At 54.2% G+C, this 18124-nt stretch overlaps 1 protein-coding gene and 1 pseudogene across 1 annotated transcript; both read right to left on the reverse strand.

Annotated features, from left to right (window-relative positions):
• Nucleotides 1-1397: 1397 nt before the first annotated feature.
• LOC105807833 lies at nucleotides 1398-2511 on the reverse strand (annotated as a pseudogene).
• Nucleotides 2512-6109: 3598 nt separating this feature from the next.
• Nucleotides 6110-13757, reverse strand: S1PR2 (sphingosine-1-phosphate receptor 2). The gene is made up of 2 exons (XM_012641325.1): nucleotides 13689-13757; nucleotides 6110-8590 (listed from the first exon to the last, which is right to left on the reverse strand). Exon 2 carries the CDS (start codon nucleotides 8546-8548, stop codon nucleotides 7487-7489), a length of 1062 nt encoding a protein of 353 aa, XP_012496779.1. The 5' UTR covers nucleotides 8549-8590; nucleotides 13689-13757; the 3' UTR covers nucleotides 6110-7486.
• Between the last annotated feature and the right edge of the window lie 4367 nt (nucleotides 13758-18124).

The raw sequence follows: 18124 nt of genomic DNA on the forward strand, positions 1-18124 counted from the left end.
CTTTTGATATGTATGATAAAGTTATCGCAGTTAATTTTTTTAACTGTTGCTGTCTTTTAGAGATTGTCTTTTAGAGAGTGTCGAAGTCCTGCCCCACAAGATGCTTAATAATTACAAAGGGGGAAGTAGTAACTTTTTTATATTTTTTAATTTTTTGTTTTTTTTCAGTTCACTACAGCACTTAATTTTTCCTCACACAATGACACGTTGCTGGGGCCTAATGTTTTCACGTAACAGCAGAAATCCAAAATTTGTCATCTCTTAAAGAATTGAGAATTGCATCCAAAAACCTTACATAGATTAAAAGGATGAATACATTTACAGGTGTAAATGCGAACTGCTTCCAACTCAAGCCAAGTCACCACTGGTGGTGTTCCCACAGGAAAACATCAGGTAAGACAGGAAAACTGGGTCCTCAGCCTTGGACTCTTCCAACCCTGCTAGACTGGCAAGATGGAAATGACAACTGATGCAGGAACTCCTGCCGGCCCCTAGAGAAATCCTGTGTGGACAGAAAAATCCAAACTCTGAAATGTTTGAAAGAGGTTTATTCTGAACCAAACTTGAGGACCACGGCCCGGAGCCACTCCCAAGAAGCCTTGAGCAAGTGGACTCGCTGCCATTGGGTTACAGTTAGGTTTTATACATTTAGGGAGACAGGGGTTACAGGTAAAGTCATAAATCGATACATGGAAGGCATACATTGGTTTGGCCCAAAAAGGTGAGATGTCTCAAAGGGGCGGGGCTTACAGGTTACAGGTGGGTTTAAAGATTCTTTGCCTGACAATTAGCTGAGAGAGTTCAGCTTTATCTAAAAGACCAGAAAGGAAATGCTTAATTTAAGATAAAGGTGTGAGCACTCTGGGAGATCCAGACAGGAGGATCTTTCAAATTAAGATTAAGGATCTGCTAGGATGCTTGAGTTAAGATGGTTGCGGGGGAGCTTTCTATCTTTCAGGTGATGCTAATGCTATGCGGGAATCAGGTTGAGAAGTAAACCACACTATATTTGGTTAACAAAACCTGTCTAGTGAGATTTTACCATTTTTGAGCGTGACTCATCAGGCCCCCTTAGGAAGGAATTTTGGGCAAAACAAAAGATCAGAGGTCAGTCCTCTCCAGGAATGGTCAGCTCTGACGCACTAATACCCTGCACAGACCAAGGCTGATGGCCACACAGATTCATCTGCGACCGCTCAGGTCACAGCTTTCTCTTCCAAGCACGTTTTTTCACCTCAGCCACCAGGTGACTGAGCCACAGGTCTTAAGGGTTCAAATCAAAGACATGTGCAGGGTATTAAACGATCAAGGGAACGGTAAACTTGAATAAAAGGTCAAAATCAGCAACAAGTTCTACAATCCAGCGCTGTTACGAGATACATCTGCTCGCAGTCCGTTTAGAAGCATTTGCGGTGGTCGATGGAGGACCCGGACTCGTCGCACTCCTGCTTGCTGATCCACATCTGGAAGGCGGACAGCTGGAAGGACGGAGCCGCTGATCCACACAGAGTACTTGTGCTCAGGGGGAGCAATGGTGATCTTGACCTTCATGGTGCTGGGCGCCAGGGTGGTGATCTCCTTCTGCAGCCTGTCGCGAGGCCCGGGGACATGGTGGTGCCACCAGACAGCGCCATGTTGGCATACAGGTCCTCGCGGATGTCCACATCACACTTCATGATGGAGCTGAAGGTCGCCTCACGGATGCCGAAGGGCTCCGTACCCAGGAAGGAGGGCTGGAAGAGCACCTCTAGACACTGGAACCGCTCGTTGCCAATGGTGATTCCCTGGCTGTCGGGCAGCTCGTAGCTCTTCTCCAAGGAGGAAAAGGACGCAGCAGTGGTCATCTCCTGCTCGAAGTCCAGGGCGACATAGCACAGCTTCTCCTTGATGTCACACACAATGTCCCGCTCGGCTGTCGTGGTGAAGCTGTCGCCACGCTCCTTGAGGATCTTCATGAGCCAGTCCGTCAGGGCCTGCAGAGGCAGGGTGGCGCTGGGGAGAGCATAACCCTCTTAGATGGACACCGTGTGGACGACTCCGTCTCCAGAGTCCATGACAATGGCAGTGGTGCAACCAGAGGTATACAGGGACAGCACGGCCTGGATGGCCACACACATGGCCGGAGCATTGAAGGTCTCAAACATGATCTGGGTCATCTTCTCTTTGTTGGCCTTGGGGTTCAGAGGGGCCTCCGTGAGCAGCACCGGGTGCTCCTTGGGGGCCACTTGCAGCTCGTTGTAGAAAGTGTGGTGCCAAATCTTCTCCATGTCGTCCCAGTTGGTGACAATGCCGTGCTCGATGGGGTACTTCAGAGCCAGGATGCAGCACTTGCTCTGGGCCTCGTCACCCACATACGAGTCTGTCTGGCCCATGTCCACCATCACGCCCTGGTGGCGTGGGCGCCTGACGATGGAGAGAAACACGACTTAAGGGGGCATCGCCCCCAGCAAAGCCAGCTGCGCACATGCTGGAGCCATCGTCAATGACCAGCGTGGCAATTTCCTCTTCCATTGCTCTCCGTGGAGGGGCGCAACAGTGGGAAGACGTGGAATGTGGGCCGGCTGGCGCGAGTGACAGTAGTAACTTTAAAGTGGAGACACGTGGCAGACACCACCTTGGCCAAGTGATCAAAATTAACATGGCCAGTGATGGGACTAAATGACAACAGGCTGGGGTCTTCCTGCCCCAAATGCACCACTTGAATCTAATCATGAGAAAACATCAGACAAACCCAAGTAATAACTGACCTATATTTCTCAAAAATGTCAAGGTCAGGCCGGGCGCGGTGGCTCACGCCTGTAATCCTAGCACTCTGGGAGGCCGAGGCGGGTGGATTGCTCAAGGTCAGGAGTTCGAGACCAGCCTGAGCAAGAGCGAGACCCCGTCTCTACTAAAAACAGAAAGAAATTATCTGGACAACTAAAAATACATATATAGAAAAAATTAGCCGGGCATGGTGGCACATGCCTGTAGTCCCAGCTACTCGGGAGACTGAGGCAGGAGGATCGCTTGAGCCCAGGAGTTTGAGGTTGCTGTGAGCTAGGATGACGCCACGGCACTCTAGCCCGGGCAACACAGTGAGACTCTGTCTCAAAAAAAAAAAAAAAGAATTTTTGTAGCTGGGTGTGGTGGTGTGCGCCTGTAGTCCCAGCTACGGGGGAGGTTGAGGCAGTAGGATGGCTTGAGCCCAGGAGTTTGAGGCTGCAGGGAGCTATGATCACACCTGAGAATAGCCACTGCACTCCAGCCTGAGCAACATAGCAAAACTCCATCTCAAAAAAAAAAGAAATGTTTTTTGTTGCGATGGTAGCATAATGCCAAAAGAGTTCAGTTGCTCAGAGGCTGCGGAAACCAGGATATAGAATCTGGAATTGTGCTGTCCTATACTGCAGCCAATGCGCACATGTGGCTATTTAAATGGAAGTTAATTAAACTTAAATAAAATTTAAAATTCAGTTTCTGCCTCATATCACCACATTTCAAGTGCTAATGGACAATGCTGTTCTGGCTTATGGAGTCTAGAATGTTTCTCAGAACACAGTCCAAGGACCATGCATTTTTTAATTCCTGGGGGGTGCTTGGTGAGAAACACACATTTCTGGGGTCATTTCCAGATCTTCGTAGTAAGCATTTCTGACTACAGAGCTTGAGAATCTACATTTTAACAGGTTCTTCCAGGACATTCTGATGTTCCCTAATAGCCAACAGCCTCCCTAGGGAAAAAGAAGGTGAAAGTTAACTTGTATTTCCTGCACGTGGGTCTGTTCCATGCTGGGCTCCAAGACTGGAGACATATCAGCGAACTGGATCTTCAGACTGGGACGTCGAGGAAGATCAGATGTGACTGCAGTCTCCAAGGACTGCCTGGCTTAAATCTTGGCCCCTTCCTTCACAAGCCACTTGACCTTGGGTGGCTTACTGGACCTCTCTCTGCCTCCATTTCCTTATTTGTCAAAGATTCATTCAATAATAGTACCTACTCTATAGGGTTGTTGTGAAGATTCCATGAGTTCGTAAGTGTGTGTAAGTTACTTTAACAGTGCCCAGCACACTTTAGGCAGAGTTTACTATTATAATTAGCCAAGCACAGTGGCTCACACCTGTCATCCCAGTATTTTGGGAGGCCAAAGCGGGAGGATCACTTGATGCCAGGAGTTGGAGACCAGCCTGGGCAACACAGCAAGACCCCCATCTCTACAAAAAAATAAAGAAAAATTAGTGCTGGGCTTGGTGGCGTGTGCCTGTAGTCCCAGCTGTTCAGGAGGCTGAGGCAGGAGGATCGCTTGAGCCCAGGAGTTGAAGGTTACAGTGAGCTATGATCTTGCCACCACACTCCAGCCTGGGCAATAGAGCGAGACCCTATCTCTAAAAAAAAAATACACACACAAACGCAAAAACATTAGTTATATTTCCAAAGGCCTACTCAACGAATGTGGGGTGTGACCTGTTCCAGAGATTTACTTTGGCCTCACCATTGAAAATATCACCAATACCTCAAAACTATTGCTTCTGTTTCACTTTCTTCCTAGCACTTAACACTCACTGAAATAACCGTTATTTGCTGTTGCTTCCTTTTTTTTTTTGAGACAATCTCACTCTGTCACCCCAGTTAAAGTGCAGTGGCATCATCATAGCTCACTGCAACCTCAAACTCCTGGGCTTAAGCCATCCTCCCGTCTCAGCCTCCCAGAGTACTAGGATTACAGTCATGAGCCACTGTGCCTGGTCCTTGCTTCATTTTTCAAAAAACACTTAATTGAGCACCTACTGTGTGTAAGCATTCCAGGCAGAGGGAACAGCAGATGCAAAGGCCCCAAGGTGGGAACATGCCAAGTACTCTTTAAGACGCTAGAGATGCATTGGTGAATAAGACAGGTGCAGTCCTATCTTCAAGGTGTTCGTATTTTAACGGCGGGGGAGGCAGATAAATTGATGTCCAACGTACTTCCAGGTGGGAAGCAGTTTGGGGGCAAGTAGGTGGTTAGGGAGGGCCTCTATGAGGAGGTGGCACTTGAGCAGAGGCCCGAGAAAGAGGAAATGGAGGAAGCACGTGGCTATTTGGGGGAAATCTATTGACTTTGGCCTGGCATGTGCCTCTCCACCATCTCCTCCTCTCCCCTCCCCTCCTCTTCCCCCCTCCCATCCCTGTCTAGGGCTCAGGTTTCCAGAGGCTATTTCTCAACTGTTAGAAAAGGGGAATTCCAATGGGGTTTGCGGGCTGTCAGCTCCTGTCTGCCTCCTCCCCTCCTGATGTCCTAGTGTTCAAGCTCCAGCTTGGGGGCCTGGGACCCTTCCCTCAATCGAAGCTCCAAACCTGTCTTCCAAAGAGTCGCTGGGCTCTCTGGCGCCAGGCAAAGGAGGAGGCTGTTACCTGGGAGCCCAGCAAGGGACCCATCCCCCAGCCACATGCCATCTGGTTCTGCGTGAGGCTTGAGGCTGTCCTTCTATGGCAAAGAGGGGGCTAAGGGGCCTCTCTCTAGCCCAGTGGTGGAGCTGGAGTGATCTGGAGTCAGCCTGTCTGGGTTCAAATCTAGACAGGCACTGAGTCCACTAGTGCTGTGTGATCCTGAGCAAATCACTTAACTTCTCTGAACCCACACCTCCATAAGAGTTTATCACAACTCCCACCTCCTAAGGAGTCAAGTCTTCCTGCCTGGAAAGTGCTTAAGGAAGGTCAGACATTACTCTGGGGAAATACTGAGCCCCAAAGGGGTATCTGGGTCTGTTGTATCCCCCAAAACCACTTCCCCAGCTCCCTGGGAGGCATATGTCACTGGGATGGAGAAGGAGCCCCCTACCACCTGTCAGGCTGCCTCTTTGAAGGAAAGCAGGGAGGCCCCAGACCTAATTAATGCCTGGGAGGGGCTAGACAGCTGCCCAGGGGGAAACTCTCTCTTGATCCCTGTTTTCTCAGAAGCCACTGAGATCCTGGCATCCCAGCTGGAGCCAGGCTAAGGGTAGGGGGCATGGGATGGGAAGCCTGGCAAAGGACGACATGCCCAGACAGCAGCCACCACCCCTGCCCCATCCAGCCCAGCCATGGGACGCTAATGGCAGGAATTCCTCCCTTAAGCCTGAAAAGACACACCGCCACTAGAAAGAAAAATTGAACTGTTTATTGGCCTACATCTGGGTCTCGGATATGAGGAAGGTGTCTGGGGAGCTGTATGACGGGGAGACAAGCCCCTGACTGGCTCCTTGCCCCCCAAAGACCCCCTCCCCCAGCCTTTGCATTCACAAGAAATTGCTTTCAGGCGTGAGGTTTCCGTCCCCAATGTGAGCTGCACCCCAGCTCTCGAGGGGGCAGATGAGTCAGCAATTAGGGTCTGGGCAGCGCCAGAACCTCCCTTTGGCAGCTTCAACACGGACAAGAGGAGACAGAACAGCATCCATTCGGGGGGAAACGTGATCGGGAGAGGGGGTCACAGACGTCACGTATGTGCACACACACAGACACACGCAGACACACATAAATATATGTACCGCAAAATCCCTTCCGTCTATCCACAGGATTTCGTAAAGTCCTTCTGGGGCAGATTAGGGGACAGCATCCCCGGAAATGTCCTTGGCCACCCCCACCACCCCCCATTCAATATAACTTGAAAGAAGGCACAGAGGACTCAGGGCTGCCCTGCCTTAGGAGACCTGGGACCTTGGCTGGGGCTGCAGGTGTGGAGGTGGGGCTGGCTTGGGGGTCATTGCATTTGGAAGTTGGGGGAGGGATCCTGTGCAAACATTTCCCCCAGAATTTTCTCAAGTCCCACCCTGCCCCACACCAGGAGAAGCAGCCCCCCCAAACTGGTATTTCCTGCCTTTGGTTATTATTCATCTATGCCCCAAATAGTGCAACTGACCAATGAAGTCTGAGATCCGGGAATGGGTTCAGCCCCCTCCCCTCCCCACCTCCACCCCGAGGTTTCCGGGGATCTCGTGGACTCAGAGGAAAGGGAAGAAGTCGCCCAAGTGGCAGCTGCTGAAATTTAGGGAAGCTGTGGATTCAGGCCCGGGAGGGGCCTCTAGCTCTTCCCGACAGTGGTTCCAAAGAAGTGGCCTGAGGTTGTCCAGAGACGGTGGCACAGGAGGGGTAGATTCAGAGAGGGGAGTTTGGTGCAGGGCTGGGGGTCGGACAGGAAAATGTTGAAATCCTTTGAACCGGGTGGTAAAGTGGTCCTGCCCTGAGTTCCCCTTGAGTGCCTGCCTGCTATCACCTTGCCCTTTATGGGCGTCCCCCTGGCCTCCCCGTGATCCAGTTCTAAAGGGGTCACACTTGGCAGCACGCTGACCCCAGGACCCCACTGCAGCACTGCAACCAGACTAGGCAGTGCCCCAGCTGGCCACGCAGGGTGTGAAATGTTTGCAGTATCACCCAGGTCTGTGGGGGGGGCTGGGCATTTGGCGTGGCAGCCCCTTGTCTGAGGTCACCCGGAGCCTCTCCACGCAGCCCCCTGCTGTGGAATGGTTGTCAACCCACCTATGGGCCCCCGCCTCATAACTCCGTGTTGCCCTCCTGGAGCGTGGGGGACGTGGGCATGTGCGTGCCCCTCTCCAGCGAGCTGGAACTGCGCAGCGGCAGGAGGTGGTGGCCCGGGGTCCCACCCCGCCGCCCTTGCACCCCCGCCGCCGCCCGCTGCCAGCATCGCAGCGGCCGCAGCACCTCCCGCCGCAGGTCCCGGCTGCACCACGTGTAGATGATGGGGTTGAGCAGCGAGTTGAGCGTGGCGAAGGCGAAGAAGTAGTGGGCTTTGTAAAGGATGGGGCAGGAGCGGACGGGACAGGCGTAGTCCAAGAGGAGGATGCTGAAAGCTGGCAGCCAGCACACGATGAACACACCAAGCACGATGGTGACCGTCTTGAGCAGGGTCAGCGTCTGCGAGCTGGCCGTGCTGGTGTGGCTGGAGCGGACCACGCAGTAGATTCGGACGTACAGAGCCACGATGGCCAACAGGATGACCGAGAAGATGGTCACCACGCACAGCACGTAGTGCTTGGCGTAGAGAGGCAGGACGGTGGAACAGGCCTCGAGGTGGCCCAGGCAGTTCCAGCCAAGGATGGGCAGCCCGCCGAGAACCAGCGAGATGACCCACGAGGCCCCAATGAGCAGCAGCATGCGGCAGCTCTTGTCACTGCCGTAAAGCTTGACCTTGGCAATGGCCACGTGCCTCTCGATGGCAATGGCCAGGAGGCTGAAGACAGAGGCAGAGAGCGTGATGAAGGCGGAGCCCTCGCGGGCGAACCACTGCACGGGTGTCAGCCCCAGCGTGACGGGGCCGGACAGCAAGGTGTTGGCCACAAAGGCCACACCGGCCAGGAGATCGGAGGCGGCCAGGTTGCCCAGGAACAGGTACATGGCCGAGTGGAACTTGCTGTTGCGTGCCACGGCTATGAGTACTAGCAAGTTTTCCACCACGATGGCGCAGCAGAGGATGATGATGAAGGCTGAGGCCACCTTCCGGGAGCGTGTCTCTTGTGTTTCCAGCGTCTCCTTGGTGTATGTGTAGTGTTCCAGGACCTTGCTGGAGTTCAGGTATTCCGAGTAAAAGCTGCCCATGTTGGAGCTCAGTGGCCGGCCGGGGCCATGGGACTGTCAGAACTGCAAAGAGAGACAGACAGACAGACAACAGGTCAGAGAGCTCTGACCTCGGACGGCTGAGGTTCGAATTCCAGCTCTGTCACTCCTCACTGAATGGCCACGTGAAGTCAGAATCATCATCTCTGGGTTTTGCATTTCCAGATGCGAAACCCAGGTAGGTCAATTCACTTTGCCACAGTCTCAAAGCTAGCAGGTGGCAGAGCCAGGAGACTGGCTCCGCAGCCTCTATAACCCCTAGGTGACGCTCTCTTTTTATTTTATTTCTTTAGAGATGGGGTCTCGCTCTATCACCCAGGCTGGAGTGCAGTGGTGCGATCATAGCTCACTGCAGCCTCCAACTTCTGGGCTTAAGCAATCCTCCCACCTCAGCCTCTCGAGCAGCTGGGACTACAGGTGCGCACCACCACCACGCCTGGCTAATTTTTCAATTTTATTTTTTTAGAGACAAGGTCTCACTCTGTTGCCCAGGCTGAAGTGCAGTGGCGTGATCATAGCTCACCACAATCTCAAATTTCTGGGTTCAAGTGATCCTCCCACCTCAGCCTCCCAAGTAGCTGGGACTACAGGCAGACGCCACCATGCCCAGCTAATTGTTCTGTATTTTGTAGAGATGAGGTCTTGCTGTGTTGCCCAGGCTGGTCTTGAACTTCTGGCCTCAAGCAATCTTCTGCCTCGGCCTTCCAAGTAGCTACACTCTCTTTCAAAGGGACAGAAGCTCCCCCAAATGGCATGAAGCATATAATGTGGACTTCCAGAAACCCTGCCCATCTACCCAGGGAGCAAGCCTTGGGTAGGGCCTGGAGGGTTTGTCTCTTTTTTCAAACACACTGGAGGCTTGGGCTTCATGCCGTCTGCTGACCTGGGTCAGGGAGATTCTCACCACTGATAGCACCATCCCCTGCTCATTACCACCCACGGCCCCAGATTTCAGGCTGAGTCTAAGCCCTGGGGCCTTGGGTGCTCCCAAGATAAGGTCTTGGGGAGACACCAGGGCGGCCCTGAGGTTTAAACATCCCGGAGGTCACACCATCTTCAAGGACATAGGCCTTGGAGGCAATCAGAGTTGGCTCCCATTCCAACTCTGACATGCTGGATGAGTCACCCAACACTCTCTCAGCCTCTTAGCCTCAATGTCCCCATCTGTGCAATGGGGAGAAGAAAGCCTACTGCATATGGGTGCTAGGAAAATCCTTTTAAATGATGTAAGAGGCACACTCAGCATATAATAAGCACTCAACAAATGTTAGCTAATGTTATTAGCTCCCCTCTTCCCGCCACACACACAGGGCTTTGGATTTGGTGGCCCCCCTACACAATCTTTTGGGAGGGGAGGGGATCCTGGCTAAGCCAACCAGGGGACAGCTTGTTCCCATCAGCACCATCTAGCTCTGCCCTGGGACACAGAGTCCCAGGGGGGTGGGCAGGGCGCTGGCAACCCCTCCCCGGCCAGGATGAAATCCAGATGTGAGGCCCCTGGAACAAACAGGGTGGAGTCCCCTCTCCCTAGTCACATCCGGTGTGGGGAAGGCTGGGTGGGGGGAGTTGTGATGGGGAGACCCATCTGGGAGGTCCTGGCTGGGAGGCTGGGGCGGCTGGGCTGAAATCATGTGAGCGGTGAGGGGGCGTGAAGCCCCACTAGGGGGGAGGCATTTGTTTCCATGAAAGCCTGAGTCACCCCCCTCTCAAGGAAAACTGAGCCGTGGGGGAAGGGGGTGGGAAGAGAGGATGAGAGACAGAGAGGATGAGAGGCAGACGCCCTGGCCTTCCCCCAGCTTGGCGGCAGGGTAGAGGGGGGTCTCAGAAGAGCCAGTGCAGTATCTGCCTTTCAAGAGGGGAGCAGGGAGGAAGCTCCAGCCCTTAGCTAAATGGAGGGGGGCGGGGGCAGAGAGAGTCCGCCCCAGGTCTCTAGAAACGCACTTGGCAAGGAGTGCGTGCACCATTCCAGAAAAGTCTGGTTAGGCCGGTTCCTAGTGAGCTTAGTAGTGATGGGGGGCTTCCAGGGTCGCCCAGCCATCTCAGTCCCTGGCTGCCCCCTCAGAGGGGCGTTCTGGGCCCCCAGCCGGACTTCGAAGCAGCTGCTCCCCCAAGGCGGAGGGACATCCGTCCTAGTTTGGGAACAGACAAGGGCTTGTGCGTTTCTCTGAGGGACGGCTGCCCCGCCCAGATCGCCACACAGAGGCCCCTTGTTCCCTTGCTGGACGGAGCCCCGGGCGGCCTGATGCCCTCTGGCCGCTGCAGCCAGTCCCCGGCTGACTTGGCCCGGGCCAACTGGCCTCACCAGACCGGCCGTCGGACCGGAAACAGCCCGCGCCCTGATTGGCTCATTTTCAATCCGAGGGCACGGAGCGATTTGTCTATTGGCCTGACGTTCCATCCTCGGCTTCTGATTGGCCCAGTTAGGGGCGCTCTGCGGCTAGCCTTTACCGAACTGGCGACTGGACCTCGGCACTTTCCAAGGACAGAGTTAATGCTGTGTGGATGTCCCTGGGGGGAGTCTGAACCGTGGCCTGACCGCTGCGTCACCCTGACCAGACGCCCCCAGGCTGCCCTGGGCCTGCTGGGCCCCTCCTGGGGTTCATAATTGAGAATCGAGTTCCCTTCGCAGGCCTGGGAAGCACACTCGCTGGTGGGCAAGAAGCCCAGGGTGTGTCTCATGGCCGCCCCCTCCACTGCTCACGAGGAGAAAGATTTACTGCGGCTTCCTGGAGAATTAGTGTTCAGCCCTTTACCACCGCGGGACTAACTAAAAAGTCAGTCTTACTCCCTGGGGAAAAGACTGGGGGCGCTGCAGTCCACTTTCTCCAACTGCAAGAAAGAGAGATAGAAGCAGCTCTCCTAAAGAAAGGGAAACTGAGGCCCACGCTATATCCGAGTCTCATCTTCCCCACTAGGACTTTGTCAGGGCAGGAGCTTAGGCGGTTTTGGCTTCCCAGAAAGAGGAAGCAGGGCAGGTTGGAGCCGGCAGAAGGGTCACCCCCTAGACGGATGGAGGCCTGGTCTGCTTCCTCTCCCCTGTCTCAGCCTCCCAGGTTTAGGGGAGGACACAGAGCCTGTCTCCTAGTCACCTTCACCAAAGCAGTCCTGACTGCCTCTCAGAGAGTCAGGAAGATGCCACTGGGCTCAGAACGGGAGATAGAATGTCCAGGCCTGAAATGGAACTATAAGGACAAGTGACAGGGCACAAAGGGAAGGGAAGAGAGACAGACCGGGACGACTGTTTGGCTGGAGATTAGGAGAGGGGAAGGCTGGAGGAGGGCTCAGTGGCTTCCAGGCTCCTCTCCACCTCGTCTCAGTTGCAGAGAGGCAGATCTTGTGGTCACAGTTCCCCCTGGTCACCCAACAATCCCATGCCCCTTGCCATAGGGCAGCCCCCTACCCACCTTTGGTCCTCCTCCCAACAGGACACCCGCCCCACCTTACACTGCTATTCCTATTCTCCACCAAGCTGCTAGGGGGAGCTTTTTAACTTATAATATGTCACTCTGGGACTCGATATTCTTCCATGGCTACCTATGGCCGCAGTGGCAGGGCCCCTGGCTCGGCAGCCTCCTCCCACTCTCCATGGGGCCAGCCCCTCCAACCGCACTAGCCTCTTATGGGCCATTCCCACCCTTGGCACGCCGTTCCCCCAAATCCTTAAATGACTGTCTCCCCATCTTTCAGGTTTCCATTTAAAGGTCACTTCCTCAGAGGGGCCTCCTGGGACCACCCGTCTGCAGTGGCAACCTTCCCCAAGCCCCTTCTGTCACAGCATCTCCTTTTATTATCTTCACAGCACTTGCCACTATGGGAAGTTATCACAGTAGACTGCGAGTGCGGGAGGCTGCGGACCGAGTTCATTCTCAGCCCCTGCAAGGATGCCTGGCACAAAGAACGCTCAGCCAACATGTGGACTGCGCAAATGAATGAATGAATGAATGAACGAACGGACAAACGAGACCCCAGTGGGCTCCCGAGGGCCGAGGCTCCCAAGTGCAGCCCAGACCCAAGCAACAGCAAAGGAGGGTGGAGACACCTCTGGTCCGCTGGCGGCCCTCCCCCCCACCACCAAGCGAAGCCCAGCGCGTCTCCGTGGAGACGGCAGCAGGACCCGCCCCCGCGCCGGCCCGCACTCTCGGTCTCCTTATCTGGCCGAGGAATGTGCGGTATCCACACTCGCTCGCGCAAGGGCCGCGCCTCCTCTGTCCCGCGATCGCCACACGCGCGGGGACCCCCACATCTCCAAGTGGCGCTGGCGGCCAGGAGCCCCAGTGCGAGATTCTCGGAGGACTGGGGAAGGGGGGAGATCCCAGCACTGGTCGCACCGGGAATGCTGTCCCGGCGTCGCGCCACGCAGGGGACCGTGGGCTCAGCGCGTGGCGACCGGAGCGTCTGACGAGGGCAGAGACGGGGGAGGGGGTGGAAATCCCCGGGTGACTCAATCTGTGCCACAGCAGGGGGCGAGTTCCCGACGCTCTGCGAGGCCCGGGGACCACGCGAGGGTCTGTGCCACGGGCGCCTTCACCCACGCCCCATCCCTGGGCCGGAGTTGAAAAAGGAGGCGCCAGAGCCACGCAGTCGCTCTCATTTTCCTTCCCAAACAAAACCACGCCCCCGCAGGGGGACTGGAGGAGGCGAACAATTTGGGGAAACCGAGGCAGAAAGCCAGCCGCGCAGGCGGTGGGCTACTGCCTTCCCCCGGGGCCCCGCCCCTTGGTTTGGAAGCTCCGGGGCCGGCGACACTTTTCGCCCTCGCTCAGCGGGGTCAGCCAGGAGGGGTGCTGTACCCCTCTGCCAAACACACTCCCCAAAACCCTGGTCCCCGGGCACACCGTCCTGTCTTCCAAAGTCTCCAGCCGAAAGCGCTCGGATTCCGCCTTGTCCTCGGCGCCAACTTCCTGCCGTTGGGGAAGGCGGGGAGCGCAGTCTGGGGGTTCACGGCCGAGTCAGTGGGGGCCGCCTGGAGCCACGGTGACCACCCTCTCCGTGCAGCAGGAACACAGGCGGCGCGTGCGCGCCCGGCGAGCTCCAGCCCCCTGACCGGGCCCCCCAGCTCCGATCCGGCGACCTCGGGGACCAAGGACCGCCCTTTCTGCCTCCCCCGGCCGCGCGCGCTCACCTGGCTAAGCCGGCCGGGGTCCCTGCCCTGGCCGGAGGGGCCTTGGCGTCTGCGTCCCCGGGGTGGCCGCGGCTGGGGCTGGGGTTGCCCGCCGGGCTCGGCTGCGTCCCGGGTTGGGGACCAGGGACGGAGCGAGGGGCGGGGAGAGCCACCGCCTCGGCCCCCCGCTCGCCCCGCCCTCCTCTCCTCCCCTTTCCGGCGGCGGCTGCTGCAATGAATTCCAGATGTGAACAGCGGGCCGGCCGGGCCCGCGCGGGGGACGGCAGGGGCGGCGCGCAGGGCCCCTTTGTCCTCCCCACCACCTCTCGCTCTGCCCCTCCCAGCCCCCACCCGTGAGAACCGGCTGGCGCGTGGCGTCACTCAGCCCCGAGACGTCATGGCGCTCCTGGCCAGGTGGCCTCAACCTGAAACACTACCTTCAATTCCAAATATCCTCGCGTCCATCCCTGGGACTCTGGAATTGCAGGACGACACGGGATCTCCCTTATTTATTCAACAAGGAGCCACATACCTACTATGTGTCAACCCACTAAATAGGTTTAAGCGCCTACTGTGCGTCCATCCAACATAAATCAGTTCCTACTGTGTGCCACGCGCTGCTTTAAAAGCAGCATTGGTCTCTACCTTCATAGGACTCCAGAAATCTGACGCTGCCCTCTCTACCCTAGGAGACTGGGGACACCCAGCTGTTTAGCCTGCCTGTGTAGATCGCTGTCCCGCCCTCGCTGGGGTGGATCGGCAAGGCCCAGGTTGTGTTCATTGACAGCTGTTTGTGTACCTGTGTGTGTGTGTGTGTGTGTGTGTGTGTGTGTAACCAGCGCTGACAACAGGATAAGAGAGCCCCTCATTCCTTAAACAAACGTTTATGGTGCACCTACTGGAAACAGCAGTGAACAAAACAGGAAAAAAAGAAAAAAAATTCCTTGTCCTCATGGAACTTATGTTCAGGTGGGAGAGGTGGCCTTTTCAGTTAAGAAGGTACCATAATGTATGTATGTTTGTTTACCAAATGCATTAAACACTTACGATGTGCCAGGCACTGTTCTAAAGCCTGGAGATATACCAGAGAACAAGACAGACCAAATTCCCTGTCCCTGTGGAGCTGACGGCCTACTGTATGTACACAGAAAACCCGGAATATTCCAAGAAGCAGAAACTGATCAATTTCCTAGGAGAGGTACTTAGGGATGGGGGAAGGGAACTCTGAGGATGACAGGAAGCTGCTGTTTCCCTCAGTGAATGCTTTTGTGCTTTTTGACTTCTGTAACATATGCATGTATGTGCTATTCCAACAATAAATTAAATTAAAAAAATATTAAAGCTCATGATAACCAGACAGTGCGACCAATGCAAAGCAAGGAGGGGTTAGGCACGGTCTCCCGGATGTATATGATGCTGTCCTTCGTTAAAGAGTATCTGAAAGGCAAAAAGAAGAAAGAGAAAATTAAACTTGATCCATTTCTGCCTCTTAAAAAATAGAAATGGAGTAGTCTCGTGCGCACTGATGTGAAACCGTCTTCAACGTAACAAGTTGAAAACAGCACAATGTAGGCAGATGTGCATTGCATTTCTGGGTGTATTTATAAGAGCTGTATAAATACACATACATTTGCCTGTGCACACCCAGACCGTCTCCGGGAGAAGGCACGAGACACTAGTCACAGCGGTTACTCTTAGGGGGAGCAGCTGGGGGGAAGGAAAACTAAATGAGAAGAGGCCACGTTTTCACGGTGAAATTTTTGGCTTGCGTTACCAATTCCAAAAACTTAGGAAAAATAAACAGTCACAAGTTCCCACACTTCTCGTTGCAATAATAATAATAAATAATATTTAAACATTTTTTTTCTTTTTGAAACAAGGTCTCACTCTGTTGCCCAGGTTGCAGTGCGGTGGCACGATCATAGCTCACTGCAGCCTCAGACACCTGGGCTCAGCCTCAGACACCTGGGCTCAAGCGATCCTCCTGCCTCAGTTTCCCGAGTAGCTGGGACTATAGACAAGCACCACCACTGCAGGCCCCTTAATAAATAACCTTGTTAATAAACATATCAATGGTTTCTTCAACATATTTTTTTACTTGCTTTAGTTGTCAAAGTACAACATATTAATATTAACAAATTTACATTAAGAAATAAGCATACATAAATTATTAATGAAGATATGATTAAGAATCAACGTTAGTGCTACATATATGTATGCAACATGTATATGCATGTTATATGCAACATGTATATGTATGTAACACAGCAGCTAATGCTCTGTGGTAAGCCCTGGTGATGCCTCATTGGTTCCTGCCACCCAAAGCTGACAATCTGATGGAGAGGACAGAAGAAAACAGATGGTTCTAACACAGGTAATGGGGCTTTGATGGGGAGATAAGGGGAGTCAGAGAATGACTAGTCATTCTAGACTTTGCATCTTTTCCTGAGCTAGATGTTGGGGTCTACTTGGTTCTAGGCCTGATCTTGGGGTCCACTTGGACCGCAGGAAAACCTCACTGTATCTTCTGGCAAGTGAAGTGTGGCACCTAGACAACGTCTAGAAACCAGATGTTCAACCTGCAAAGCAAGAGGCACAGAGAAAAGTGGGTTTTCTCTTTGCAGGGGAGCTATCAAGAGGAAATCTCTACTTCTGTGGGGACCTGAAGACTGGAGAGGAAGTGCCCCCCTCCATTTGCCTGGGCTGGCTCAGCAAATTGACATCTCTCCAGGGACCTGGGGGTGGGGGTGATGTCAAGGCCACAGACATATCCGGCTGTCTGCTAGGGGAACTGTGGCTCCCAGACAAAGGTGATGTCCCACGGGACACGCAAACACACCAACAGGCAGCTTCCACCTTCCTCCTGCTGCTGAAGCAACACAAGGTCTCCGCCAGGTCAGCCAAGGGAAGGGGTCAGAGAACTGGAGGCCTCGACTTCCTGATGGTCTGGGGGGTGGGTCAGGGAAAGAACTGGCCCTGCCCTCAGGGCCCCCCAAGTAAGGGAGCCATGGAAGAGGAAGGAAACAGGGCCCTTTTCTTGGAGAACTCCCAGGCAAAAGAAATACAGGAGAAGGAAGAGGCTTGAAGTAGTTTCCGCTAATTATAGGGTCACTAACAATAATGGCTAACGCTCATACGACACGGACTGTGCGCTGGGTGCCACTCTATGAATCCTCACAACCCGAGGAGGTGGGTATTATTATCATCATCCCATTTTAAAGATGAGGAAAACTGAGGCACACAGGAATGGTGGGATTTGAATTAGAGCTACCTGGCTCCTCTCAGCCCAGCAGCCCTGACTATCTGCCCCCTTTATAAATTTCTTTTATTTTTTAGAGACAGGGTCTTCACTCTGTAGCCCATGGTATCGTGCAGTGGCGCAATCATAGCTCACTGTACCTTGAACTCCTGGGTTCAAGTTAGTTACAAGCGTGCCGGGCTAATTTTTTTTTTTTTTTTAGAGACAGGGTCTTGCTATATTGTCCAGGCTGATCTCGAACTCCTGGCTTCAAATGATCCTCCCGCCTTAGCCTCCCAAAGTGCTGGGATTACAGGCAAGAGCCACCGCGCCCCACCTCTCTGCCTTCTTGTTTGTTCTTCTCTGTAATCCAGGTGACAGGAAGCCTCTGACTTCTGTTCCCACCCCCACCCCAGATATTGCAAACTCCTCCCAATCAATGGGGCCAGGCCTGTCCCCTATCCCCTCTGGGCTTCCACCGTCCTCCCCATCCCCCTGGTTCTCGGCTTTTGGCAGAAAGAACTGCATGGAGAGGAGTGTGTGAGATGGATCCCAACTTTCTCATCATCGCCCCAGCACTGGGGGAAGGGGCCCCAGTCTGCAGAGAAGCTTCCCAGATGCTGATCTTGGCAGGCAGAGGAGAGGCAGCCGCCTCGTCGTGTCCGTGGGCGCAGGGCCCACTTTCAGCTTCAGGGCGGGGGAGGGGAGGTTCCCGGTGGAGTCCAGCCTCTGCCACGTCTGCACCAAATGCAGTCTTGGCCCTTCACGGCTGGGAAGGGTGGGCTCCCTCTTCCAGCCCAGGGAGGCATGCACGATTAGGAGACAGCGGAACACCAAAGAGGCCAATTTCTCAGCAAGCCCCACCCACACTGGTATAATCACAACAGCTGACACGTGTAGAACATGCCAGTTACTGTCCTAATCACTTTACAAATATTGAGTCATCATCAATAGCTCAGGGCCACTCCCTCAACTAGGGAAAGGATGGACAAACCCCAGTACGTCCTCACAACGGTAGACCACTCAGCAATCAGAAAGGAGCTGCTGATACTAGCAGCACAAATGAACCTCAAGTTTAAAGAAACCAAACGCAAAAGGCTACATACTGGCCCAGTGCTGTGGCTCACGTCTGTAATCCCGGTGCTTTGAGAGGCTGAGGCGGGAGGATCGCTTGAAGCTGGGAGTTTGAGACCAACCTGGGCAACATAGCAAGACCCTC

The sequence above is a fragment of the Propithecus coquereli genome, unplaced genomic scaffold, assembly GCF_000956105.1.
Source record: "Propithecus coquereli isolate 6110/MARCELLA unplaced genomic scaffold, Pcoq_1.0 Scaffold164, whole genome shotgun sequence".
Lineage (NCBI taxonomy): Eukaryota > Metazoa > Chordata > Mammalia > Primates > Indriidae > Propithecus > Propithecus coquereli.

Excerpts from the sequence above, each read along its gene's own strand:
- S1PR2 (XM_012641325.1), bottom strand. The coding sequence starts at position 8,548 with ATGGGCAGCTTTTACTCGGAATACCTGAACTCCAGCAAGGTCCTGGAA.